The sequence below is a fragment of the Apostichopus japonicus genome, chromosome 9 (genome assembly GCF_037975245.1).
Source record: "Apostichopus japonicus isolate 1M-3 chromosome 9, ASM3797524v1, whole genome shotgun sequence".
NCBI classification, from domain to species: domain Eukaryota; kingdom Metazoa; phylum Echinodermata; class Holothuroidea; order Aspidochirotida; family Stichopodidae; genus Apostichopus; species Apostichopus japonicus.
This window is the reverse complement of record NC_092569.1, coordinates 28,668,927-28,696,820: the sequence shown is the minus strand read 5'-3', so window position 1 is coordinate 28,696,820 and position 27,894 is coordinate 28,668,927. Positions and strand designations below refer to the sequence as shown.

At 37.1% G+C, this 27,894-nt stretch overlaps 1 protein-coding gene and 1 long non-coding RNA gene across 3 annotated transcripts in view; one reads left to right on the top strand and one right to left on the bottom strand.

Moving 5' to 3' along the window:
• The window catches only part of LOC139973550 (uncharacterized), a 287,989-nt gene that overhangs the window by 109,090 nt on the left and 151,005 nt on the right, over window positions 1–27,894 (top strand). The gene's annotated exons all lie outside the window — the stretch shown is intronic.
• The window catches only part of LOC139973546 (fibrinogen-like protein A), a 132,146-nt gene that overhangs the window by 90,638 nt on the left and 13,614 nt on the right, over window positions 1–27,894 (bottom strand). Inside the window, exons 3-6 of the mRNA XM_071980306.1 lie at window positions 14,380–14,441; window positions 13,492–13,620; window positions 11,156–11,420; window positions 5,430–8,126 (exon numbers count right to left, since the gene is read on the bottom strand). Of these exons, the coding sequence (XP_071836407.1) occupies window positions 7,858–8,126; window positions 11,156–11,420; window positions 13,492–13,620; window positions 14,380–14,441 (725 nt within the window). The 3' untranslated portion in view covers window positions 5,430–7,857. The remainder of the gene's footprint in view (window positions 1–5,429; window positions 8,127–11,155; window positions 11,421–13,491; window positions 13,621–14,379; window positions 14,442–27,894) is intronic.

Sequence of the window (27,894 nt, the reverse complement as noted above, 5' to 3'; positions counted from 1 at the left end):
AAAAGTGGGGCTGACGGGTCATGATTGTGGGACGCGACGTAGAATCACCTACAAAAGCAATGGAGATACTATGAGGTCGAACATGATGTGTGACTGGTGACAATCGTCAAAAGGGTTAATAGATGGGAAAAAAATTGGGAAATTATTGATATACCCAAGGACTACCTGACTATCAGACCAGAAATATTCATTGATAAAATTGTACTCCAACTCTTGTTTCAACAAGGCACTCATTTTTACCGGCAATACAGCTGCAGTCAGCTCTAGGCGTGGTACTGTAACAGGCCTACGGGGAACAACCCTAGACTTTCCAAGAACAAAGCTACAATGAACTTTACCTTCACGATTAGTCATGCGCAGGTAAGAACAGTAACCATACCCAATGGTGCTAGCATCACAGAAATGATGCAGTTCTGTCTTTGTAACGGTGCCAAGTTCAACAGGCTTAAAACACCTATCAATTCTGATGGTTTCTAACTTAGATAAACCCATCCTCCACTTTTCCCACTTACTATGTAGCTCATCTGGCAAGGGACTATCCCAATCTAAATGATCATAACATAATTGCTGTAAGATTTGCTTTCCTGGAAGCACAACTGGAGCTATAAACCCAAACGGGTCATACACCGAAGCAATCGTAGAAAGGATACCACGCCGTGTCAAAGGGCTATCCCTAAGTGTTATCTTAAATTGAAATTCATCTGATTCAATACACCATTGTACTCCAAGAACCCGATCCAAATGAGTTGCGTTTGAGGAGAGGTCTATATGCCCGGAAGCAACCGCAAGATCTTCCTCAGGAACTGATTGCAACACAGCCTTAGAATTACACTTAATTTTGGTGAAGTTAACGCCACCCTTATGTAGCATTTGTTTCGTTCGAGAAATAAGGTCTACAGCTCTATTAACTGTATCAACAGATTTAAGACCATCATCCACATAAAAGCTTCGATTCACAAAACCTGCTACATCCTCCCCGAATTTAGAACCATAGTCTAATGCAATTTGTTTTAGGCCAAAATTTGCACACCCTGGAGATGATCCTGCTCCAAACAAATGTACAGTCATACGATATTCCATAGGGTCACCATTAAAATTACCCTCACTCCACCAAAGGAATCTTAGAAGATTACGCTGTTCAGGATTAACCTTAAACTGATAGAACATTGATTCTATATCTCCTGCAAATGCAATTCTTTCTTGACGAAAACGACAGAGAACACCAAGTAGATCGTTGGTCAAATTAGGACCAGTAAGTAATTGATCATTTAAGGAAATTCCTTTGAATTTTGCACTGCAATCAAATACGACACGTATCTTTCCTGGTTTCTTAGGGTGATATACTCCGTGATGAGGAATATAGTTTACCTGATCAGCATTTAGCTCAGAAGTAGGAACTAATTCAGCATACCCCTTGTCAATAATGTCTTGCATAAAGGTAACATAATCCTTAGCATAAGTATTATTACGCTCCATTTTCTTTCTTAATTGATTCAAACGATATAGAGCCATGCATTTATTATTTGGAAAAACCTGAGACAATTTCATGGGTAATGGCAGTTGATAATGACCGTCACTTAACTGGCATACTCCCTCCTTAAGGATGTTCTCAGGCAAAGTGTACATCTAGTTGGTCATTTTCAAGCCCGAGATGTGCCATTTCCGGTGATCTGGGGGGGGGGGGTGTTTAAAACCAGAAATTTTCTAGTACGCTGTGCGCCAATCCATGAACGAGAGATTCTAAATCATCCAATCCTTAATTGCTAACAGCCGTTTATTGCTAAAATTAATAAAAAATATGAATAACCATCACTTTTCCATTGACGATATAACTAGAATAGGCTAGCAGTTAAAATATAGATTGGGAATGAAATCTTGACCTTGTCATTGGACAAAATTTCTGTTTCCACTCCAAGAATTGTCCGATGTTTATCAAATTGCTTAACCTTATTGGTATTTGGACTGCTCGCAAAACCAGTGTTTGTAGCATGCACACAGTAGTTGTTAGCAAACAGTCTGTCTCCCTCTTTAATCAAATTCATAATTTGTTTAATCAAGTTAAATATCTGTTTAATCAAATTAATAATTTGTTTAATCAAATTAATAATCTGTTTAATCAACCTAAATATGTTGATTAATCAAATTAATCATATTTTTAATCAAATTAATTAATTTGATTACTTAATTTAATAGCCTAAGTAATCAAATTATGGACCAGATGACCAGAGAGGGGGAGTGGAATGGGGTGACTAACTGTTCGGCTATTCAGGGATGGTTTTAGAGTAATGGGGGAGGCCATTAGCCGCCAAATCAAAACCGATATTCAGCAATAGTAATACAATAGTTGTGCCATTTTTCTACCTACGAGCAGGGACGTCGCTAGAGGGGGTGTGGGGTGTCTCACCCCCCCCCATCTTGGTAAAACTTACGATAGTTGGAAAATTTGAGTGCGACAGTCGGAATTTCCGACTCAATGCTCAATGCTTATCTACGGAAGCTTAAAAGTGCCATCAACATAAGAAAAACTTTGCCCCATAAGGTGAAATTTTTCAGTAAATTGGTTAGATAAAATCTTATCAAAAAACAGAAAAATGTTGGATTGCTCAGTTGCTTTAACTGAGCAATTGAACAATTTTCTGAAAAATGTTGAATTGACAACTTATCATATATCGTGAATTGGACGTTTTACTGCAAAATGTTCAATTGTTCACTTCATTCCATCTCAGCAATTGAAAAAATTCCTGCAAATTGTTTAATTGACAACTTACCTTATCTCGTCAAATGGACATTTTTTTGGCAAAATGTTCAATTGTTTACTTCATTCCGACCGAGCAATTAAAATATTTTTTTGGCAAAATGTTTAATTGACAACTTATCGTATCTCGTCAACTCAACCTTTTTCTGCAAAATTTTAATTGTTCACTTAATTCCAAATGCTCAGTTGGAATGAAATGAAAAATTGATATTTTTTCATGTGAGTGATAAATAGTCTCACCCCCTCCCCCACCCCAAGAAAATAATATAGCGCGCTAGGAAAAAGCACCGTATTTATTGGTAATTTCACTATGTCGTCGAATATAATTTGTTGAAAATTTGTTGTTTTCCTCTTTGTTACATTAACATAGCTTTTGTAGTTAGTAGTCTATGTAGCCTATCAAGCAGATAACTTATACTCAGTTGCTTACTCGCTTAACCAGAATGATTAATAAGTTTGTGAAGTGAGGGCAAGTGATACAACAGTACCGAAAAAAATTTCGGAGCAAAAATGCAGTCGCGAAAGACTGACTGACCGTATCGTTGACGATTAGTGCTGGGGGAGTGGGGGGGGGGGGTACAAGGCAGCAGACGGAATTTTCTGGCTCCAAAACCCATCCAGTTGGAATTTCAGCCACTACACCCCCCCTCCCCCCCCCCCCCATCATCAGGCCTTAGCTACGTCCCTGCCTACGAGTGTTGTTATCGAGAAGAGAGTAAACTAATTAGTTTAATTTACATTAACGGATGACTTGTCTTGTTATTTCAAAAATACTATCCAAGAAATATGAATAATTTAAGGGCTTCTGATTTACGAGATATTCAGTTTTAAAATATGCTAAAGCTCTGAATTTAAGGCTAAATGACTGATGAAGTCAGCTCGTCGGTGCATATAGGCCAAAATGTTAATGTTTTATCAATTGTATTAACTCAACTAAAATTTTATTCTTAATATCTTTATATACAAAAAGCAGAGCACCATTGGTCAACATTTACACTATTTATCATTATTAAACTTTTAGAGTATTGAAGAAAAATATTTCAGGCGGTAAGTCTTGTTTTCCTATTAAGTTTATGTGTTCTATCTGACGGACGAACTGGACAGGGTGTTATACTAAGTATCCCAGCCGCTTTAATTGATAGGCCTCTGATGTATGAAAGGTTACTGGTTTTCTCCAATATTAAAAGACTGTGGTAAAGAAACACAACCTGGGGCGATAACAGAGTTGTTTAGCGGTCTAAATGCCAAAATTAATTATTTTGTGTCTACATTCATCCTAAAAGTTCTTTCTGATGTTCACGTTCTTTGAATATTATGTCTCTTCATCATAATGATCTCGTAATTGACTGTAAAACTGATAATTGGGAATTTATAATCAATGGGCCTTTTATGATTTACGAAAAAGTTGTATTCAGAACTTGGGATTAATCTCGAAAATTTGTAATGGGAGAGGATGCGAGGAGGGGGGGGGGGGTGGGTGGTATGGGCAGTGCCGTAACTAGGTCAGTGCAGCTGGTGTGGACTCGTTTTGTCAGGGCCCTATGGTGAGTATGACCGATAACCGCCTGAAGATAAGTGCTTACAATAACAATATTTATTAGTTTTCTTAAAAAGATGTTCAGTTCTTAAAGTTCTCTCATGATACTCCATCGAACTGAGAATCCATACAAAACCATGTCCTCCACAGAGAAAGCCTCAGTATGACGTTGACGAAAATGTACACAAATTCTCAGCCAAATCCAAACCATGATTGGGCTTAGTTGAATGAAGACTCTCTTCTGGGGGAACATTTCTATTGCTGCACCAGGGCTAGATCACACCCTGCAGCACCATTGGTGGGACTGTGGCAGGGGAGTGGGGAAGGGGAGGGAGATTTCTATTGCTGCATCAGGCTAGATCGTGCCCTGCGGTACTACTGGTGGGACTGTGGCAGGGAGTGGGGGAAGGGGAATTTCTATTGCTGCATCAGACTAGATCGCGTCATGAGGTACCACTGGTGGGACTGTGGCAGGAAGTGGGGGAGGGGAGGGGGATTTCTATTGCTGCACCAGGACTATATCACGCCTTGCAGCTCCACTGGTGAGCCTGTGGCAGGGAGTGAGGAAGGGGAGGGGGAAAATGCTATTGCTGCATCAGGCTAGATCGCAGCCTGCAGCACCGCTGGTGGGACTGCTGCAGGGAATGGGGGAAGTGACCAAAGAACATGGACAGAAGTAGTATTGATAATTATCATGCTACATATATTCAATAAATCTTGCACTGAGTTACACATAGATAAATACATAAATACACAATGATGATTATAATATCTTAAATGAAACATGCTGCACAGTGCAATCAACTGCTTTAAAGCCTGGGCTGTGTAGAGACAGCAGTATGATGGACTCTGTATAATATAGATACACAATGCTGCAAATGTGACCTTTAAACCAACATGAAACAATACGGCAAATTCTCATTCTAAACAAACAAATATATAATCACTAGTCTTATATCCTTTACATAACCCAACTGATGTAATAATTTTAACAACTTCACATAATCATCAACTGATGTAATCATAAACTGTTTACCTCCCTTCTGAATAATCATCAATACACTGATGTAATCATGAACTGGTTACCTATCTTACATAATCACCATCATCATATACATGTAATCATAAACTACTTACCTATCTTACATAATGATACATTCCTAATCCATGTCATAATAAACTACTAACCTATCTTAAAAAATCATACATTGCTAATCCATGTAATCATAAACTACTTACCTTCATAACCATACATTTTTAATCCATGTTATCATAAACTACTAACCTATCTTATACATAATGATATTTTAAGTGATATTTCTGCTGCTGGAGACTTTAATATTGATCTTTGTAAACCAGCCGCAAACTATTTCCTTAGTAACCTCACTGCCTGTGGCTTTCACCCAACTATTAACAAGCCCACCAAAGTCACTACTAACAGTTCTTCTCTTATTGATAATATACTTACAACTTAAATAATACAAATGCTGGTGCTAAGGTGAATCATGTTGGTGTTTTCACAACTGATATCAGTGATCATTTTCCTATTTTTTTACACTCTACTTTGAAGTCAAGTTCTATACCTGGTTATGCTCCAATTTACTCTCGCAATAATCTAAACATAATATCCGACATTTTGCCTCCTGCATATCTAGCACTGATTGGAGTGAAGTTTTTTTGGCAAATAACACCAACACTGCATTTAATACCTTCAATAATAATTTTAGCCAGGCTTATTCAGACTGCTTCCCACTGTATAGAGTACGGCAAAGGCTAAAGAATAATCAACCTTGGATTACAAATGGACTCCTTGTCTCAATTAAACGTAAGAATAAACTGTACAAGACTTACTTAAAGTCACCAAATCAAGTTAACAAAGAGTCCTTCACCAAATATCGAAATAAGCTCAATCACAGTATGCGCATAGCAAAGAGAAAACATTATACATGTATGCATATTCAACAGCTCTAAACATAAACACTATTTTAAACAATGGTAAAAGTTTTTCAATTACCCTAACAACTTCAAGATGATGATGATGATGATGATGATGATGATGATGATGATGATGATGATGATGATGATGATGATGATGATGATGATGATGATGATGATGATGATGATGATGATGATGATGATGATGATGATGATGATGATGATGATGATGATGATGATGATGATGATGATGATGATGATGATGATGATGATGATGATGATGAGGGAGATGATGATGATGATGATGATGATGATGAAGATGATGATGATGATGATGATGATGATGATGATGATGATGATGATGATGATGATGATGATGATGATGATGATGATGATGATGATGATGATGATGATGATGATGATGATGATGATGATGATGATGATGATGATGATGATGATGATGATGATGATGATGAGGGAGATGATGATGATGATGATGATGATGATGATGATGATGATGATGATGATGATGATGATGATGATGATGATGATGATGATGATGATGATGATGATGATGATGATGATGATGATGATGATGATGATGATGATGATGATGATGATGATGATGATGATGTCTCTATAAGTGATCCTCAGGAAATTGCAAATACTACTATCTTACATAATCATACATTCCTAACCCATTTAATCATGCATTTTAACATACCTTCGGTAATCATCCTTATACCCAACCCATGTATTCATTAGCAGCTTATCTACATAACACGTTGAACTAGTGAATCACCCAGTGCATCTACAACCAAGCTGATCTGGCTATTGAGTTAATTTGATTCAGGACTAATACTACAGTGCACTCTGTCAAAATGCTTGAGCGCCCCTTCGTCTGATGGAAAGTTGTTTACTAATCAATTCTCAATAAAAATCCAACTTGAATATGTAAACAGTAATTCAAATGGAATACAGAGAGCCAAGATAATAAATTCTGTGTAAAACCATTTTATGCAATCTATTAACGCTTAGATAAACTATACTTAGAGGAAAGAAAAAATTATCTGCATTTGATTCAGCAACACAACCTTTTAAGATGTAACTTTTTGTGAGAAATGCATGTTAAATTCCAACAGACTATCCCATCCAATATTCCATCCCATGCCATGATATGGGTAATAACTATTGTTAATGAGAAACGTATCTGAACTTATACCTGTTTACACAATAGTATATAATATCATTGTCTCATAACTGATAACAATATAAGAATATGTGTGTCTGTACTTGTTTTCTTTTCTAAAAACAAAGAAATTGCAAGTCCTCAGATGAAAAGAATCAACAGGTCCTCAGAAAAATGTCATTGTTAAGGGGTATTGTGAAGGGTATGGTACGTAAAGAGTGGAAGAAACAACGGGGTCCTCAGTCTGAATGTAAAACACACCTGGGTGTGTCTGTGTCTGTTTAGAGTAGTTTTGAGGAGCTGCATGGGGGGGGGGGGGGTGGAATTTGGGTAATTATCTGTGACATTTCTGTTTGCTGATATGGATGATATATTTGCTGAATTCCAGTGTGTTTGTTAGTTTTGATCCTCTTATCAAGTACTTATTGGAAAGAACCGTATCTAGACGGGTCTTATCTTCATTTCTGTGTATTTGATGTGATACCAACCTCCAGGTAGATTACGCCAGTGTATGCTTGATTTAGCATCATCTGCTGCCATATAGTTACCATTGAGGTTAGAAAATGCACAGCTCTTGTACCACCAGGCTCCATGGCGACTAACAGCACAGTTAGTACTGTCTTTATCATCAGTGTCCCTGTCGAAGGTACTGAAGGCAGAGTTAAGATGATGACTCAAAGCAGAACCTCCACGGATACCTCCATCTGTGTCTGTGAATTAAACAAGTAAAGATATTCCCTTAGACTACAATCAATCACAATTAAGGGACCTATCACAATATAGACACATTAAACAATTAGTAAATATGATTGGATATATGTTGAATCTGGGCAGTTCCGTAAACTCGGACGTACATTTTGGATAGTTTATTGGTTCATATCTCAATGAGTATTTATATGAGATAACTTTTAATTTGGACATTGTGTGTCATCTGCCTTCCAATATTATTCTGTGGGGTTTTCATTTTTTACCTCCTTATAAGCCGCACAAAATTGTTAAAAAAAACCACCCTGTGACGGACATACGTAGAAAAAGTGATTTTTTTTCAGATTATAAATCTTATTGTAGATCGCTGGGATATGGAATGTTAAACAATTAAAAGCTTACATGCATCATGTTAATAAGACCTTAAACTAGAATAAGCAGTAAAATCAAATTTAAATTTGATCACCTTCATGGGATATTTTCGCAAAGTTCTTGTGTGATGGACATACAATTTTTTATGATGGATTTACATCTGCAAATTGTACGTCTGTCACAACACAATTGAGTTCCAATAAAGCAAAGTTTAATTTTTATATTGTAACGTAACTCCCTCTGTTTCACAACTATTATTCTTACAACCTTGCAGCATGTTCTGTAACTACGGATGACAATTTATCTCAATACTATACAGTACATATATATAGTAGTCAACATAAACCTGACACCTACAGTACAGAGACTATACAAAAAACATACTCTAGCCCTAAACGTTGGGGTAATATATAATTGAAGAATCTCCATTTTTCAACAAAAAACATTTGAACCACAAACCAAAAAAGTTTGGTGAATCCCTGCCAACTAAATTAATCCCTGTTAAAAAAGGTTTACATAATGAACTTAATAACAACCAAGTCAATGCCACATTCATTCAAATTGGCACCACTGAGTTGGCATCAAGAATTCCAAAATATACCAAATAAGAAATTCATATAATTTGATTCATCCACATGATTCATCCACTTAGCTGAGCGGTGCTACAAGATTTTGATCCATGCTGACCTTAATGACCTTTGATCTTTGACAGTATTAGTAGGTTTTGTACTCATCAAGGGCAACTTACATACAATGTGTGAGACGCATCCAAGTTAACACCATGTGAGCCTGGGTACAAAGTCTTCAGTACTTATCAATGTTGACCTCAATGAATTTTTACCTCTTTACAATCAATAAGGGTTACTCATTTTAAGCAAATCTACATTCCACTTCTAAGTCTGTAAGTGCAAAGTTTACACTACTAAGTTAACCAGGAGCTATTGACCTCAAATGAACTTTGACCTTATGCTGAATCTCTGTGACAGCCTACATCACAAATATCACTACACAGCAGGACATATTCTTAATCTCTGTGACAGTCTACATCACATATCACTACACAGCACGATATTGATGCTTAATCTCTGTGACAGTCTACATCACATATCACTAGTTGTGCAGCAGGACATTAATGCTTAATCTCTGTGACAGTCTACATCACATATTACTACACATCAGGGCATTTATGCTAAATCTCTGTGACAGTCTACATCACATGTCACTACACAGCAGGATATTGATGCTTAATCAATGTGATAGTCTACATCACATTATACTACACAGCAGGACACGTAGGCTTAATATCTTTGACAGTCTACATCACAAATCACTACACAGCAGGACATTCATGCTTAATATCTGTGACAGTCTACATCACATATCACAACACAGCAGGACATGTATCTTAATCTGTGACAGTCTGCATCACATATCACCGTACAGCAGAACATGTATGCTAAATCTCTGTGACAGTCTACTTAACGTGTCACTACACAGCAGGATATTTATGCTTAATCTCTGTGGCAGTCTACATCACATATCACTACACAGCAGGGTATTTATAAAATCTCTGTGACAGCCTACATCACATATCACCGTACAGCAGAACATTTATGCTTAATCTCTGTGACAGTCTACATCACATGTCACTACACAGCAGGACATGCATTTTAATCTGTGACAGTCTACATCACATATCACCGTACAGCAGAACATGTATGCTTAATCTCTGTGACAATCTATATCACATAGGCTATCACAACACAGCAGGACATTTATGCTTAATCTCTGTGACAGTCTACATCACATATCACTACATAGCAGGACATTCATCTTAATCTGTGACAGTCTACATTACATATCATCATATAGCAGAACATGTATGCTAAATCTCTGTGACAGTCTACATCAAATATCACTGTTATATTTGAGTCATGTTATATCTCAGCTTATCATTGTTAGCAAGTTGTGCTTGTCTTTGTGTGATACCTCAGCATGTCACTGTACGAACATGGTTTCTATGTCTTTTCATTGCTGCATTGACTGTCATTTTGCTCGGTTTATGAACTGCATGTTATGTATTAGCATTTTCACTGTCAGTAGGCCTAATTATGCTTGATTTATGTGATGTCTTTACAGATCACAGATGTGGGCCCAACTGGTTCAAAAAGTAATGGGCCCCTCAAATTCGGACCCAAAGAATGTGTCCCAAAATGCATTTGAGGTGGAAACAAAATGTGGGCAGACCTGGCCCAAAAAAGGGGCTAGGAAGTTTTTAGACCCAGATTGCCCCAAAATTTAGGCCTATATGTACGGGCCAGCAATGAACTAACAATTCTAAACCAAATTTGGCTACAATCCAACTTAATGTTGCGGAGTTATTGCAATGTAAAGATTTTTAGGTTTGGCTCTATAACCTCATTAATATTCATAAGTTCAGCGTCAAACCCAATAGGGCACACCTTCTCATTACAACACGCCTTCTCATTACATACAAACACACACACACAAACTTGACTGCATAGGTTCCTTTGCTTCCAGCAAGGAACCGGAAAAATAAACGACATCCAAAGAAAAAAAAAAAAAAACAGAACATGACATTTAATAGTACAGTGAAGTTGTAAACAACAAACACAGAGAGAAACCTATAGTTTGTACAAACCTGCAGTTCCATTAAAAGTTCCCAGTCCAGACAGTCTGTAATTGGCACTTTCATCGTTGATCCGGAACAAGTCAAACTTTGCGTAGTATGGAGCTCCATGTTTGTTCACCATATCGATCCGCAGTTGATAGTCACCTTGATTGGTGAGGTCATACAACTTATCATTTCCCAACCAAAACTCATGGTCCAGCTCACCAAAGCCTTCTTTATAGCTCTGCCAGTTACGATAGAAGTCAACGGAACCATCAACACGACGTTGGAATACCTGTATATAATGTAAGAACGAAAAGAATAATTCCAAATTATTTTCAATAACATTTCAATGAGAAAGTGCATTTAACTTCTTTGTAGAACGAACCTAAGGAAGGATGACATGTGAATGAGCAGTAACATAATCTTCCAAATTAAATCCATTCTGAACTGTAATTCACCCTTCTGTTAAGTGGCATGTTAGAGCAAAGTGAATTTCACCATCTACTACCATAGTTGATTGTTCACAGACCATGAATGAAAACTGTTCTGCTGTCTGTGTGTGTAATAGATAATCAGACCAATGTTGGATACTGTTGCTAATGTCTGAACTCTGTCCCATTACAAATAATGGAATCTTACTTTCAAACTTCCATACTATTCGCTTTTGAACAGAAACACCTGCAATGATTTTGGGCTCAGCTCTGGTTTGAAATGATTACTTCAACAAACCAAAACTGGCCTCATTTGCGGAGAGAACGGGCCTAGTATTGAGACAGACAGATTGCTTTTGTAATAAACTCTAAATCTATATCAAGAGAGCAAACCATCTACTCTGAATCTACTCTGACAATCCCCAATTTATAGACAATGGAATCAAACACTGTATTGATCTTAAGTGGTCTTCTGGAGGTTCAAAGTTAGTAAAGAAAAGTAAGAGTAAAGAGATGACGTAAAGACCGATGGGAAGAATATCCATGACATGTATTGCAACAATCTCCATGGTTACACAATTACATTAGAAATTACTGAAGTTTATTGTGTCAGAACTTGTTTCTCATTCTAACGGATGTTTATTTGTTTCTAGCAAATTTCACTGCCACTTCAAATGTAGGCCTATAGCGGTAGGAACAGAACCCCTGACCCTTGCGTCACAAACTAATTCCGTACCAATCGTCCAAAGTGATTCTGCTGACCAGTGTGAATGCTTAATATTAAATGATTTTATAACTGTCAATGAGAATGAGTGTATTACTATTGTACAGAGCACACCCTTGGGTGCTTATAATTTGACAATATGCACGGAATTTTGAGGCAAACTATACAATACATCGTCTATACTATAGGATGTCATACTAGACTTACCGTCCATCCTCCTCCTTCAGTAATATTATACATATATAATACATCGTCTATACTATAGGATATCATACCAGACTTACCGTCCATGCTCCTCCGTCGGTCATATTATACATATAGAATACATCGTCTTTACTATAGGATGTCATACTAGACTTACCGTCCATGCTCCTCCGTCGGTCATATTATACATATACAATATATCGTCTATACTATAGGATGTCATACCAGACTTACCGTCAATCCTCCTCCGTCAGTCATATTATACATATATAATACATCGTCTATACTATAGGATATCATACCAGACTTACCGTCCATGCTCCTCCGTCGGTCATATTATACATATACAATACATCGTCTTTACTATAGGATATCATACCAGACTTACCGTTCATGCTCCTCCGTCGGTCATATTATACATATAGAATACATCGTCTTTACTATAGGATATCATACCAGACTTACCGTCCATGCTCCTCCGTCGGTCATATTATACATACAATACATCGTCTTTACTATAGGATGTCATACTAGACTTACCGTCCATCCTCCTCCATCAGTCATATTATACATATATATATATATACATTACATCGTCTTTACTATAGGATGTGATACTAAACTTACCAACCATCCTCCTCCGTCAGTCATATTATACATATACAATACATCGTCTATACTACAGGATGTCATACTAGACTCACCGTCCATCCTCCTCCGTCAGTCATATTATACATGTATATCGTCTATACTATAGGATGTCATACTAGACTTACCGTCCATCCTCCTCCATCAGTCATATTACACATATTCAATACATCGTCTATACTATAGGATGTCATAATAGACTTACCGTCCATCCTCCTCCGTCAGTCACATTATACATATGCAATATATTGTCTATACTATAGGATGTCATACTAAACTTACCGTCTATCCTTTTTCGTCAGTCATATACATTTACAATATATCGTCTATACTATAGCATGTCATACTTGACTTACCGTCCATCCTCCTCCGTCAGTCATGTTACAGAAGACATCAAATGAATCCCCAGTCCAGTTAGTTGGTTTGATTGTGTAGATGCCATCGGTTGTATTACCAGCATTGAAGACATCCAAGCAGTCTTTTATCTAATAATAACATAACAAGTTACTTAATAGCAAGCAAGCAATCCATGAAGTGACATATCTTATCTTATTATGGATAATATATGACCTTTAACAGCAGTACATGATCATTCAGCTTTTTCTTCATATTTTTATTGGAGTATTAAAATAGCTAAAAAAAATCCTACAGAACAATATGCTGAACGAGGAAGAAACATTAACGTCACATGGAAAGGAGGTTCCTCATCCTATACGCACTCCAATGCACAGACATTTTGTTTGGTGGTAATTCATACAATCTAGCTGGAAGCATTGATGTCTTGATACTTTGTGTCGAATTCATTGCAAATCTCTGAAGATTCTAAGCTATTACAAACAGAATGTTCTAATTGGCTCTACTGATAGGGTTGATGTTTCCAAGATTCATGGAATTTACTTTAAATGCCAATCACAACATCTAACCTTCTCTCCTACAAAGAGTGACATCGTAACCGAATAGTTTCAAGGGTATCTTTACTATTGGATGACAAAGGGGAAAAAATATACCAATTTCAATTTTTTTTTCTATTCATTTACAGTATTCCAAGTTTATTTCTTTGCTGTTTCTGTGAGATCTCTCGTCTACACTGGAAGTGATAATTAACAGCCAACATACAGTATTGTACAGCCAGGCAACATCATAATTGCTCATATCATCATCAAATTTTGAATCTTAAATCTTACTCCTCAAACACAATATTCTCTTACTTCAAAATTGTATGTAATTAAGTATGTAATTCTCACCACGATAGAAGGATCATCACCAGTAGTGGTTTGCATTGGGGTGGTCTGCACTGATTCGCTGGCTATCGTTAAAACAAGAAAACCCAAAAAATATCTCGTTTTGCTGACTCTTTACATCAGGTACGATAATTTAGTGATATACAATCATGCTGTACTATCTAAGTGTGCTCAAATTCAAAGTGCTTCAGACAGATCCTTTTAGAGATCAGTTCTGATAAATACATCAACTCATGGCTTGTCTACCGTGCCAGCGTATTGACAAATTCTACCAACAATTCCAAGTATTATGGTATAATACGGTAAACTAGGGATGGTTAGGGCATTAATTGTTCTCTGATAGGATAGCTAATTGATTAAGCTCTCGCTGATTTTTCTATTCTTCAGCTTCAGATTTTCATGGATGGTTTGACCGTTCTCAGAAATAGAGAGACTTTATACTTGCAAAGGTCGGGAGAATCTAACTGCTCGAAACAAGGAAAAAGTTCCCTTACTTACGACATGTGTTGAAGTTTACTGTATAATTCCCTGAACGGGTGCAATAACCCACGAAAGTGTCTGAAGATACAAAACTGATGTTTACTCGATCACATGGCAAAATTGGCGGTTTCCATTAAGGCTTTGTAGATTATAATTGGGATTGAAAAAGTTGTTACAGTTTGACTAAAGAGGACAGCAACTACAGTGTCTATAACTGCAACTACATATGTATAACACAGTACGCGACTTAAAGACCAACTATGGAGACAAATTTTTTGGGGGGATTTTCCATTAATTTGGGAGTTTACATACCCATAATCAACATGTGTAAAAAGTAATCTTCGAAAACCTTCTATAACCCATCAAAAAACGACCACGAAAATGGACATTTTGGGTAGTCACGTGACATGAACCTCTGGAATGTCTGAAAACAGAGATTGACCCAAAGGAGCCTCTGGTCACCGTGTGACGTCATAATGTGTATACCGCGAAAATCAAACGCTAAACTAGGCACTGTTTATACACAGATAGCGAAATATTGCACTGTATTTGACTTCCACTTTCGAGCGTTTGAAAAGCTGTTAGCTTAAAACAAGAACATATGAAAGTAAACAACTAGTTTTAAGAAGAAAATTTAGTAAAATGGGTTATTTTATTAGCAAAATTTCCACTCATATGGAGGCATCGTTTCATAGCGGACCGTCAATAGGTACGTACGGTACAATATACTGTAGAACATGCAAGCAGCTTGCCGATTCCGTAATACAATTTGATCGCAAGATACCGCAAACTGAACAGAAGAATAGACCTAAAAGATGCCTCATGCATGATATGTGACGGGAAAATAGTTAACGTTACTGTCACCGAATTACCCCCCAAAACACTAAACATAATCGAACAACTACGAGAAGACAATGGCCCGAATCGACCAGGGTAGCATATACATGACTAAGCTTCAGCTGAACATAGTACTCACTCGTTTTAATATCCAAAAGTACAAACACAGATAAAGTATCCTGTCAATAAACCAAATTTAGCAGTGAATATCCAAATCCACGCTTCTCGTTCAATCCTGGGCGAAATACTACCGTGACTTTGTGTAGTTCCATAGAGTTAGGTCTAGCTGAAACAGGCCTTGACCAGTAACCTCCCACAATCACAAGACAGTCACTAACGAAATAAAACGTCCGATCGCTATATATTACCGTTTTATTCCACTCCTTGGACCATGTAGATGCCGGAACAAACATAACGGACAATATAACACATGTATCACGAACTCACGATACTGGAATACGACAAATGACATGGATAAATGCGATGAAATCCTAACATGATTATTAACATACTCGGTGGGAGTTGTAACTCACTACATGTACTAACAATGCTACCCTATAGGCACGGTCTATATACACGGTCTACATATGCATGATATAATGTTACATGTAAGAACGGCCAGGGCCTGTTTACGAGGAGACTTGAAAGGGTCAATTTCACATTAGCTATGTCCGCCACAGCTGTCGAAAGTATAAGTTTCTCAGAATGAGACATTTGCAGCATACACAGAGGCAGGGTCATGCATGTAGACTCATGGGCATGAGATACTCCGGGTGCTGACAAATCTTTCCTCGTGGATCTCACAAAATTGATCCAAAGTCTACGGCGTTTTACGTCAGTTCTTCTACTGGGAAAGCTAAAAAAGCTGATGCTTTTGTTGGCTGAGGTATAACTACAACCTCCAACAACACAGAATTCTGGCATTTCGGGGAAAAAGGAGTACTATCGTTGATGTTTTTGGCAGCTCAAGTATACAACTTTACACACTAAAAGTATTGTTGTGAGTGCGTTATACCAACAGTGACGTCACATAGTCACCTGATGTCTTAGGAATGTTTCAGGAATGTCTGAAAAAGGTTTCCTAAAAAGCTGACTTTTCTTCCCATTTTTCACGTAGTTAACATCCGAAATTGGTACAGTTAATTACAGCAATGTAATTGGAGTGAGTTAGGGATTGTACGTATGTACGTATGAAAGGTACAACATAATATGATCACAAACGAGTCATATATATGTGCTTAAAGTGATGCAAAAGAGAAGCTTCTTTATTTAATGTTACCGCAGCCCCTTTACCCTCCATACCCACATATACTGCACGCCTAGTTTGCAATGGTAGGTTCATTGGCAATGACGTGACGCTACCATAATCAACTTGTTCCAAAAATTGCCTTTCCTTATGCTCAAACCATGTCTGAAATCACAAAATTGACCAACTACAGATATACATACACTGCCACACAAAATGGCTACCATCACACTGCATACTTCTAATAGATCTTGATATTTTATCAATTCTTAAGACAGCAATATCCTGTTCATAATTTAGGTTCCAAGCACAATTTACTGTAGCAAATTATGGTCACCACACGTTCACTGAATGTTGTACTCAAAGTGGTGTATCAAGTATTCTATTTATTTGAACTATAACCAACTTATAAAAGAAACTGATTAGGATAAACTTTTATAAGCTGCGACAATTACAACACAAGAAAATAGTTAACCTTGGGGAATATCAAAGTATAAGGGCCCTGTGGGTAGGGATGCACCGGATATCCGTTCCGGCCGGACTATCCGGCCGGATAGGAAGCAATTATCCGGTTCCGGTTCCGGCTGGATATTTTTCAAAATCCGGCTGGATCTTTTTCAAAATTTGGCCAGATCTTTTTCAAAATCTGGCCTGAAATATTCCTTAAAAAGGTGTTGGTATTAAATCAGTGTAAACTACTTCCAAAAATTCATAAAAACATTCAAAGTAAGGGAAAAATTAGGTGTAACATGTTTAATTTAATTTTCTCAATGGACTGACCCAGTTTCTAAAGATCAACCAAAATAATACAACTACTGTAATAATATGAAGCTATATGGTCATTTTCACAATCAGTGGTGTAACTTTTGTACACTCAGGGCCAAAATTTCAAACACCATATTAAAATTTTTACTAACATCACATGTTAAAGGGTTCAAATTTTTGTAACTTCAACTTTTCGGAGCTTAAACATATACGTTTATGGGTGTAATTTTTCGGTGACTGTATGACTCTAGGAAACTTTAAGCAAAAAGATTTATTTTTTAAGCAACCATATTTACACAGTGTTAAAACAGTACTCTGTTTCAAGTAAACTTTAAAATGCTTATCATTATATGTTACTTAAAAATGAAAAGGATTTGGCAGAATTTTTTTATTACTATTGCAGATATTTCCATGTTAACTGAAAATTTATTGGGAATCAAGGATTGTTTTTCTTAATTTTAACTTTAAACTATTTAATAAAAAGATAAGGCCAAGTCAAACACCCTAAATAATGTCTCCTTACAGAGGGCTAATATCCAATCCAAGTTGCACAAAAATCCATACAGTTTTGCAAAAGTTGGAATTTTCCCACTTACGTGTTTCGGAGGTGACGTTAACATTTTACATGTGTTTCGGATTTGACAAAAATGTTTACAAGTTGTTGTAAAGGCTTTTTTGCTAATTAACAAAGAATTAAACACTTTAACTCAATGAATATTCATAACATCTTTAATGAAACACTGATTTAAATAAATAATATCTCTGCCAAGTAGCAGAGAATGTACATCAACTACCTGTACAACTAGTGAAACAAGTGAAAGAATACAGAACACAGAATACAATAGTTTTATGTTATAAAAAATAGGTAAATGTCAGGTAAAGCAAATACAGTAAGGGCATTTAAAAAGCAATTGTAAACATTGGGCTGAAGTCTCTTACTGTGGCACTCATATTGCAAATGATTATCTCACATACAACATATTGTATATACCTTCAGTCTCTTTTGTTTCGGAGGTGACGCTAAACGTTTACACAACCCAGAAGGCTTGATTCATGCTAAAACACATAGAACTTACCTTGGAAAGTATGAAAAACATTAGAAGGATATGTTGATAATATTTTAATGACATTCATGATACTAGAACTGTGACTGCTTTTGCTGCCATTCATGATAACTTGGAGACAATACTGTATCCATTAAAAATCATTTGGTTAAATTCACACTGTTTTGGCTAATTGCATATGAAATATTAAACCAAAAAGAAATGATTAACATTGCGTAGCCATTAGCCATTCTGACTGCTAGTTACAGTATCATTTATGTTGGTTACACTTTTGGCAGTGAAACTGACTGTCACATTCCTGTAACCTTTTACAAATTTGAAGAGGACATTCAGTCAATTATTCTGGAAAAAAAACACTTCATTAACATGACCTATCCACATTCTATCAAAGTTTTAGTGAAAAGTTAGGTTAACACTTGTCAAAAGCTGCATAAATGATGGGCTAAAATCATTTAACAGCAGCTTGGCCTTGTTCACATTTAAGAATGCACCCGTACTTCAAGTCCTCAAGGGAAATTAATTCCCTTAGTGTGAACACTCCTTTACTCATACTTCAAGTCGGCATGCAGTCTTAAGAATTTATCCTGCATTCTCAGTAAATGTGATGTGAATGGTCGGAGACTTAACGGTGACCCGAGATTTCCGATATATCAAGTTGCTATTGGGCGGGTAGTACGTACATGTATGTGTTTGTCAGAGCGTTGCCCTTCTTAACAGAAACACTACCAAACGATGCTATTCGTGAACCCATTTCATTTTCTTTGAACCGATTTGACCAACACTGCAGACAAGATGCGGTAACGGTTGTGAGACAAAAACAAACTAAATGACAGTCCACTTAAATCTACTGTTATAGCCTTAAATTCATTGTACGCCGTACTGACAGATTTTTGAAGAGGCCAAACTCTGTAATTTGATGGTTATTTCAAAACGGATGATTTTGGGTTCGGTTGCTATGGAAGTTAGTAAAAGGCTAAACCGTTACGTCTGGCCTGGCCTATAAAGAAGTTGCACTTACTAGCCCACTGTATACAGATACAGTAGACCTTAAAATTAAACGCCTTTGATGTTAGATTAGCCTCAAATGCGACATCAAGCAGTAAAACACTGACTAGCAAGATCGTTTGCTCATCCCCTGAAGGGTTTGGAAGAAATTCAAATCTGGGTTAAAAATTGGTAATGCCAGTACGGAGTTGTTTGAATACAGTTAACTGTTTATGTGCGATGATTGTACTGTTATGAAATAGTGATACCATCTCTTTGATGTTACCGAAACACTCCATCGAGACACCTTACAGGCCTCTTATGTATTTATCTAGGTCATGGATTCAGTTTTCCCACGAGAAGTTTTTAACTATCTTATTGAATCTTGGTACAGGGCCTTTTCCCAAAATAGATTCCATTATGTCTGTGGAACATTCGAGAAGGTTCTCTCACGTGGTATGGAAGTTTCCATAGAAAGGGGATGGACTTCCAAACTCCCAACCAATCAGGGCAGATCAGTGCCAGTGCACTTATTTTTATATCGTTAAGTTAATACAGGATGGTCAGGTTATTGGCTGCCTACTGATTGTGCGCAGAGGGATTTTATAGAAGTAAGGTATAAAAGTAAAAGGGGGCCGAAAGTTTATCACTCCGTCAGCGCTCCGTGATCAGTTCGTCGCTTCGTCATTGCTTCGTTACCATTTCATCACTCCTTTTAATTGTTTAATTGACGGAGTCAAGTCAAGTCAAGTCAAATCATTGTAATTTAGTTTTATTTGTAAAGAGAATCGACAGAGAAGAAATTATACCGAATCACTAATCAAATCCGATCTTGTCATATTGTTTTTCTGTGAACTCATTGTTTTCTTCCGTTCGAGACATCTCCTGAAAAAGCATAAATACGGCATCAAGATATCCCAGTACCTTTCTATCGCGAGTCCCGATATAGTTTTACTATCGGAGGAGCCGGGCTCGTCACAATATTACATGGTGGAGATCGGTTGCTTTCTTCAGGAACAAAACGGTAACGGAACTTTTCACAACTTTCGTTCGTTACGATCAATAACGAACAGAAGGATTTTTTTTTTGGCCCGAAGACCTAACGAGGAACACAACGTATGTTCACGACCTAGCCTAACATACACACTCTACGAGGGAAGTCAGCCTATACTAGCCTAAGTCTGTACACCAACCTTAATCAACCCAGCATGCAGTTCGCGTTTGAACATTCGCGCAACTAGTACGTGGTTAGTCATACTACAGCTCAAAACATCAGAACTGAACATTTTCGCGATCTAGACTCTACCCGATGTTAACGGCCAACGAATCTGAAGTTCTTACGAGATGTAGGCCCACCTGCTACCGCTACTACCTGCCGCTACTACTACTACTAACCGAGGGACTTCAATCATCGTTTGCAGTTCCACTACCAGTTCTTAGTTAAACTTAAGGGTGAGTGAAATCATTCCAATTTGTATCCCAACAACCCCTATTTGAGATCAGAGTGTACCGATAAGTTATTTTAATCGTGTCCATGTATTGCATATTTGTTATTTGTATTACGGCCGATAGTGTGTTCAATTAAGTATAGGCACATGTTGTATATTCGTAACTAGCCCAATTGTATTCGGCATAATGTCCGTCAGTGAACAGGAAACTTTTACCTCTGTTAATGTTATGCAGAAACATAGGCCCACTGATTTTTTGCCATCACGATTTCAGGGCGATGTAATTGATGCAGATTTAGCCGAAGCTCATTATTTGGGATTTGAAGATTATTTAGAGGTGCATAAATTGCCGTCCCAAACCACCCCTGTAGCGGAAGAATTAAATGAAATATGTCGCATATTTAAGCGAACACTTAAAGGCCAAGCCAGACTATGGATTGAAAACAAAAATTTTTCAACTATTGCTGATCTGCGCACACAATTCCTTGCTCGTTTCAGTCCAGGGACTTCTTCCTATGCAAAATCACAGGCATTTCACGCATTAAGCTTATACGCCAGGTGATACAGCTCAAGCTCATTTGGCCAAAATTTCCAAAGCTGCAGCACAATTAAGTTATGGCGATGATCAAATTAAAGATAAATTCATCTCGACCCTGCCTTTGCAATGTCGCTCAGCAGTGTTAATGTCTGCATCACCAAAAGCAACAATTGCAGATTTGGTCATGAAAGTACAGTGCTATTTTGACTTACAAATACAAAGTCAACCCCCAGTTTCTTCCGAACTATTTATGGCAATGCACGACAAAGCGTCTTCTGTTCAGACTCCTACTATTTCTGCATCTTCTGAGATACACGAGTTGTGTAATAAAATTCAGGAGTTAGAGACCAAGTTTGATCAGTCACGTAGGTCAGAATCGCAAGACAATCCAAAAGATATGAGGCAAAGATATAGTTCTCGTGATTCTCGTGGTCCTAGGACAGGTCAAAATGATAACAGGAGAAGGTTACCATATTTTAATCCTTCAATTACATGTTACTACTGCCAAAATCGAGGTCATTTTGCACAATATTGTCAAATTCGCCTAAGCCATGAAATGGAGGCTGATGTAAAGAGAGTACCAACACAGAATTTTCATTAGGGAGCACTTATGATAGCACTCATCATACAGTGACTCCAGACAAAGTACCAAGTAAGGGAAGATCGAAACGTAAAGCAAATAATATTTGGAAGAATAGTAATATTCCTAGTTCTAGATATACAGGGAACGACCGTAATGTGGATATTCAACTGGACACACGTAATTTTGTAAGAGGTACTTTACATGATGGTAAAGGAATTTCACTGTTGTTTGATAGTGGAGCGACACGCTCTATCATTTCTTCGTCTACAGTGCAAAATTCAAAGTATTTATCCTCTATACAACCAGTCTCAGTTGATGTAGTAAACCTAAAGTTGGGTAATGGTCAGTTTATTCATGCGTATAGCATGATAACATTTCAGGTCAAAATTCAGGGTCATGAATTTCAGCTTTCTGCTTTAATTGCTGCAAACCTGACAGGTATTGACTTAATATTAGGTAGTCAAACTCTGAAGGAATTGAATGGATCTTTGGACTTTACAACAAACTGTTTTAGAATTAAACAAGCCAAAGTTTTCCTTGGGCCTGTGCAGAGATTTGTTATTTACCCAGGTCAGCAAAGATACATTACTGTACAGGGACGTCTTCCACTATATGCACGAAATGCAGATGTGGTTATTAAACCGTTTCCTCTAATATCTCGTATGTGTCCTTCACGAATGTTAGTGAAAATGCATAAAGGTAGAACAAAGATTCTACTACGGAACATGGGTAACCGGAAAATTTTTCTGCATCCTTCTCGCACAGTGGCTCATTTAGATTTAGCAGATATCATTACGGTCACAGAAGACATACCTACTGATTCTCTAGATTTTCTCAATGTCATGAGAGACATCGAAAAACCGTCTCTTTTTCAAACCAATTCTAACTCTAAAGAGAATCGTGATGAAATTACACGATATAATTTACATCGATATCCACATTTGACAGCCGATGATCCCCTGGTTTCCAAATCCGAACAGGAAATCATGAGAGAAAACATTAATTTGGAACAAAGTATTCTAAATGCTTCAGAAACAGAAAGCATTTATGAATTTCTAGACTCACATAGAGATGCATTTTCCCTGTATGGTGAATTATCTCACTGTCCAAATTATGAGGCTGATGTTACGCTTACTAATGATGAGCCATTTTACATACGTCCCTATAGACTTTCAGATGAGGACAAAGTCATTGTCGCCAGTGAGCTTGACAAATTAGTGCGAGTTGTCACAGATTTTCGCTACTTGAACAGTAGAATAAAACGTCTCAATCACCCATTTCCATTACTGAATGAGACTATCCGTACCATAGGGTACTCTGGAGCCAAAATTTTGGGTGTTCTTGATTTAAAGTCTGCATTCTTCTGTCTGCCACTCAGTGTTCATGCACAACAATATACAGGTATTGCTTCATTTCATGGAGGAAAGCATTATTATTATAAACGCTTACCACAGGGATTGAATTTATCTCCAGCGATCTTTCAGTCGCAAATTAATGATATTTTGGCAACGATCCCAAATTCAAATAAGTTCTGTATTGCTCATCATGACGATATTATTGTGTACAGTGCAGACAAACGATCTCACAAACAACACCTACAGGCAATTTTTAAGGTTTTAATGGACAACGGATTGAAAATCTCTCCGAAAAAGTGTAGCATTTTCCAAAATTCAGTCCGATATATGGGACATTTGCTCTCAATAACCACAGAAGGTGAGGCTTGTATCCAACCTTTGCATGACAGATGTGCAGCGATTAGGAACACACCGAAACCACGCAATGTTAAGGCAGTAAGACGATTTGTAGGTGCAGTTAATTATGTGGCTTCGTTTTTCCCAAATATTCAAGCACTATTGAGACCATTACATCATTTGAGTCGTAAGAGAAAGGTATTTAAATGGACAGAGGAACATCAGTGTGCATTTCAAAGTATTAAAGAGTTGTTGTGTAATCCACCTATATTGCATATGCCACAGAAATATGGTCGTTTTGTATTATATAGCGACACATCACGCGTAGCAACAGGATCATACCTGACACAAAGACTTAATGGCAAAGAGAATATTATTGCATATTACTCTAAGATATTACCACCAGCATGTCAGAGGTATAGTGTCACTGAATTAGAAATGATGGGTCTATTTATTAATGTGACAGCATTCAAACATTTATTGCAAAATGTAGAATTTGAGGCATATGTTGATCACTCTGCCATTGTTGAATTGTTTAAATCAAAACAAGAACCAGCAACTTCACGCCTACGTAAGCTTCTGTTCAAATTGTCAGAATATACATTTCAGGTTGGTTATAAGAAAGGCTCAGAATTGGTTTTGGCAGATTATTTGTCTAGAGCACCACAGGAATTTCACTCTGAAATAGATCAGGTTGCTCAAGAGGTCAATTCTTGTGAGGATTTTTCAACTCCACCTAAGGAGACATTTAATCCAATCATGACAAGGTCAAAGGCAAGGTCAATGGGAGTCAAAATTCCAGATTTATTTCCAAATAAAGTCACTAAGGAGTCCAAGCAGGATTCCTCAGCCAAAGAATCAACAAATAGAGTTAATAGGACATCCGTTCCTAAGGCAACACATTCTAATGATCATGTTACACAGAGACCACAATCTGAGTCACAAAAGAGGATTACACCAGTTGTTTTTAATGACAAGAGAGAAACATATATTGAAAGGCCTACTATTACTATGCCTAGTGAAAATAGACATACATATAGTCCTGACATATTAGTTGTGCCAAATTTTGCAAGTGTTTCTCAACCTACAGAGCCAAGATTAGTGGATCAGAATAGACATAGAGTGCAAGAGGTAATCAGAGAACCACCACCAGAATTATTTGTTCAGCCAAAGCCAGTCATAACAAACATTGATCATTTGGTTACAGGGCACATTCCAAAACAAAAGGAATTGAATAAAGTCATGAAGGCAATTCAAGGAAAGCTGATCAAAAACTATGATCTGCCATTTGATGTAAAAGAGTTGCAAATTCAACAACAAACTTGTCCTTACTACAAACCAATTTATGATTTTCTTGCACATGATATTATTCCAAGTAATGTTAAGCATGCTAGAACTGTTCGTTCTCAAGCAGAGGATTATTTGTTATGTAATAGTTTGTTATTCAGGATATTTTTGCATGAGACTAATGATGCTAAGATGACTCTTCAGTTAGTCGTACCTGAGACTATGGTAGAACAAATAATATCTCGATATCATGATGACTTGTTAAGTAATCATCAGGGTGTAATGCGTACATATTTGACCATTAGACAGCATTTCTATCTGCGCAATATGTTTCAACGCATCAGTAATTATATTCAGGCATGTCTCCGTTGTCAAGAATTCCGTAAAAAACCGGACAAATTGAGACAATATCATGCTCGCATTCCTGATTACTTAGTCTGGATTTCAAGACTATGCCCACAACGGCTACAGGATTTAAACATTTGATGGTTGTTTGTGATGAGGTCACTACATTTGTTGTATGTGTTTCTCTTAAGACTCTCGATGCTGAAACAATATGTGAGGCATTATTGCAGAGGGTAGTCACAACCTTTGGTCCACCGTCTTGTATTATAAGTGATGCGGCAGCTTCCCTTACAGGAAAATTAGTGGAGCTCTTAAGTAAGGCTTGAGGCATTGAACAAAAGTTCATCAGTGTAAACAATCATGGAAGCTTACAGGTTGAAAGACACATTCAGACACTTTCAAATTTCCTCAAAGTGAACTTAAATCAGTTTGGTACGGATTGGGTACGATTTGTCCCAACATCAGCTTATGCATATAACACATTTTCCTCTCCTCAGTTAGGTAGCTATAGCCCATTTGAACTTGCATTTGGACGTAAGCCACCAAATCTTACAAATTTATCATTCAATCCAATGGCAGGATTATCACAATCTCATGGAGAATATGCTGCATTGTTAAAGAAACGATTTGATCATTTGTCTAGGGTAATGTTAGTCTTACAAAAGAAGCAACAAGATGCTCAAAATGTTAAGATAAGTGCAAAACTGGACAAGGGTGCAATTTATTCAACGGGTCAATTAGTGTATCTATATAAGCCAACGTCTTCCTCCTTGACTGCGAACTCTCGCAAAATTGCTGCAGAATGGTGTGGACCACTAGTGATCCATCAAGTTTTGGATAGGACTCATTATTTGTTGACCACTCTCAAAGGAGAAATTCTTAGTGATGTATTCAATTATAACAGGCTTAAACCATGTTTTGTAAGAGCATCTTCTGAAACTAAGAATATCACCAACATTCAGAAATTGCGTCAGGTCTTGAAAACAAAAGGTCCATCAAGTGAAAAGCTTGCTCGAATGAGAAATGTTTTGAGTAGTAACACTTCTAATGCAGAAAATGTTAATGTCATGCAAGATGCACATATTGAGTTTCATGATGAGTTTGGTAACATTTTGCCAGGGGTAACTTCAGATCATGTCATGTGTCTTATGAGCACTAAGCCAATGAATGTTGCATCCTTTCTGGAGAATAGAGCACATAATGAAGGATTAGCAATTCCATATCCTTCCATCAAAGATAGCATATTAAGGCAAAAGAAAGTTTTTGCAAATGCTCCACAAGGAGACATGAAAGTCCAACGTGCTCGATACAAATTGGGTGAATTACAGGTTCTGGTCACCTATCAGACACCATGTTTTCCTTCAGGCTTTAAGAGTTCATGATTTTTGGTGGAATGTAGGAAAATATTCCAACACAGGGGAAATAATGAATTTTCTCCATGAAAAGGAATTGAACATTACAGGCAATCCAGGCAGGATGTTGCAAACATTATATGGTTAAGTATGTATAACTGCATATTGCCTTAAGTTCAGATGAACAGGTGTTTTACCCACGATTGTATGAATGGAATGCATCATGGCAATTACCTGCATACCTTTTAAGTGGAAGTCATTGTACTGTATGGTGTATTGTTAAAAACACCACTAAGTGACCTAGTTTCATCTTTTATAACAAATGTGTAATGAGTATACATTATTTCTCCTTATGAATTCGTTCAAACGTTTACCCGGCAATTAGAACATATCCGGAATATTAGCAACATGGGTTTTCATATATTGAGAAATATTTTAAGGATATTTACATTGCATCATTGATGTTATATTGAAGGCTATTCAGAGACAGCATTGAAGATGTGCAACTTTTGCTTACAGCAACAGTTATCGAAGCAAATGAAAGTATAGATCTTTTGAGGAAATTATGTATATATTTTCTTTTCCTCAAATATTCATGCAAAAGTTTAATTTCTTCATGAAGCAAAAAGTTGAAAAGTCAAGATGTTACTTATTATGTAAATTTGAAGAAAGATTTGTTGATGTCATAGTCTATGGGGTCTCTTTTATGGTATCGAATATCTAGTACTTTGGTACTTTACTAGATCATTTCGGAGTGCATACCTAGGGACACCATGCTATCGAGTCACATTTTCTTGATTTTCTTGAAGTGGATGTATATGATTCACAAGGTTTCAAAGCAGTTTTGAAACTATGCCTTCATTAAAGAGGAGGTTTTGTAAATGAGTTTGTAATATTT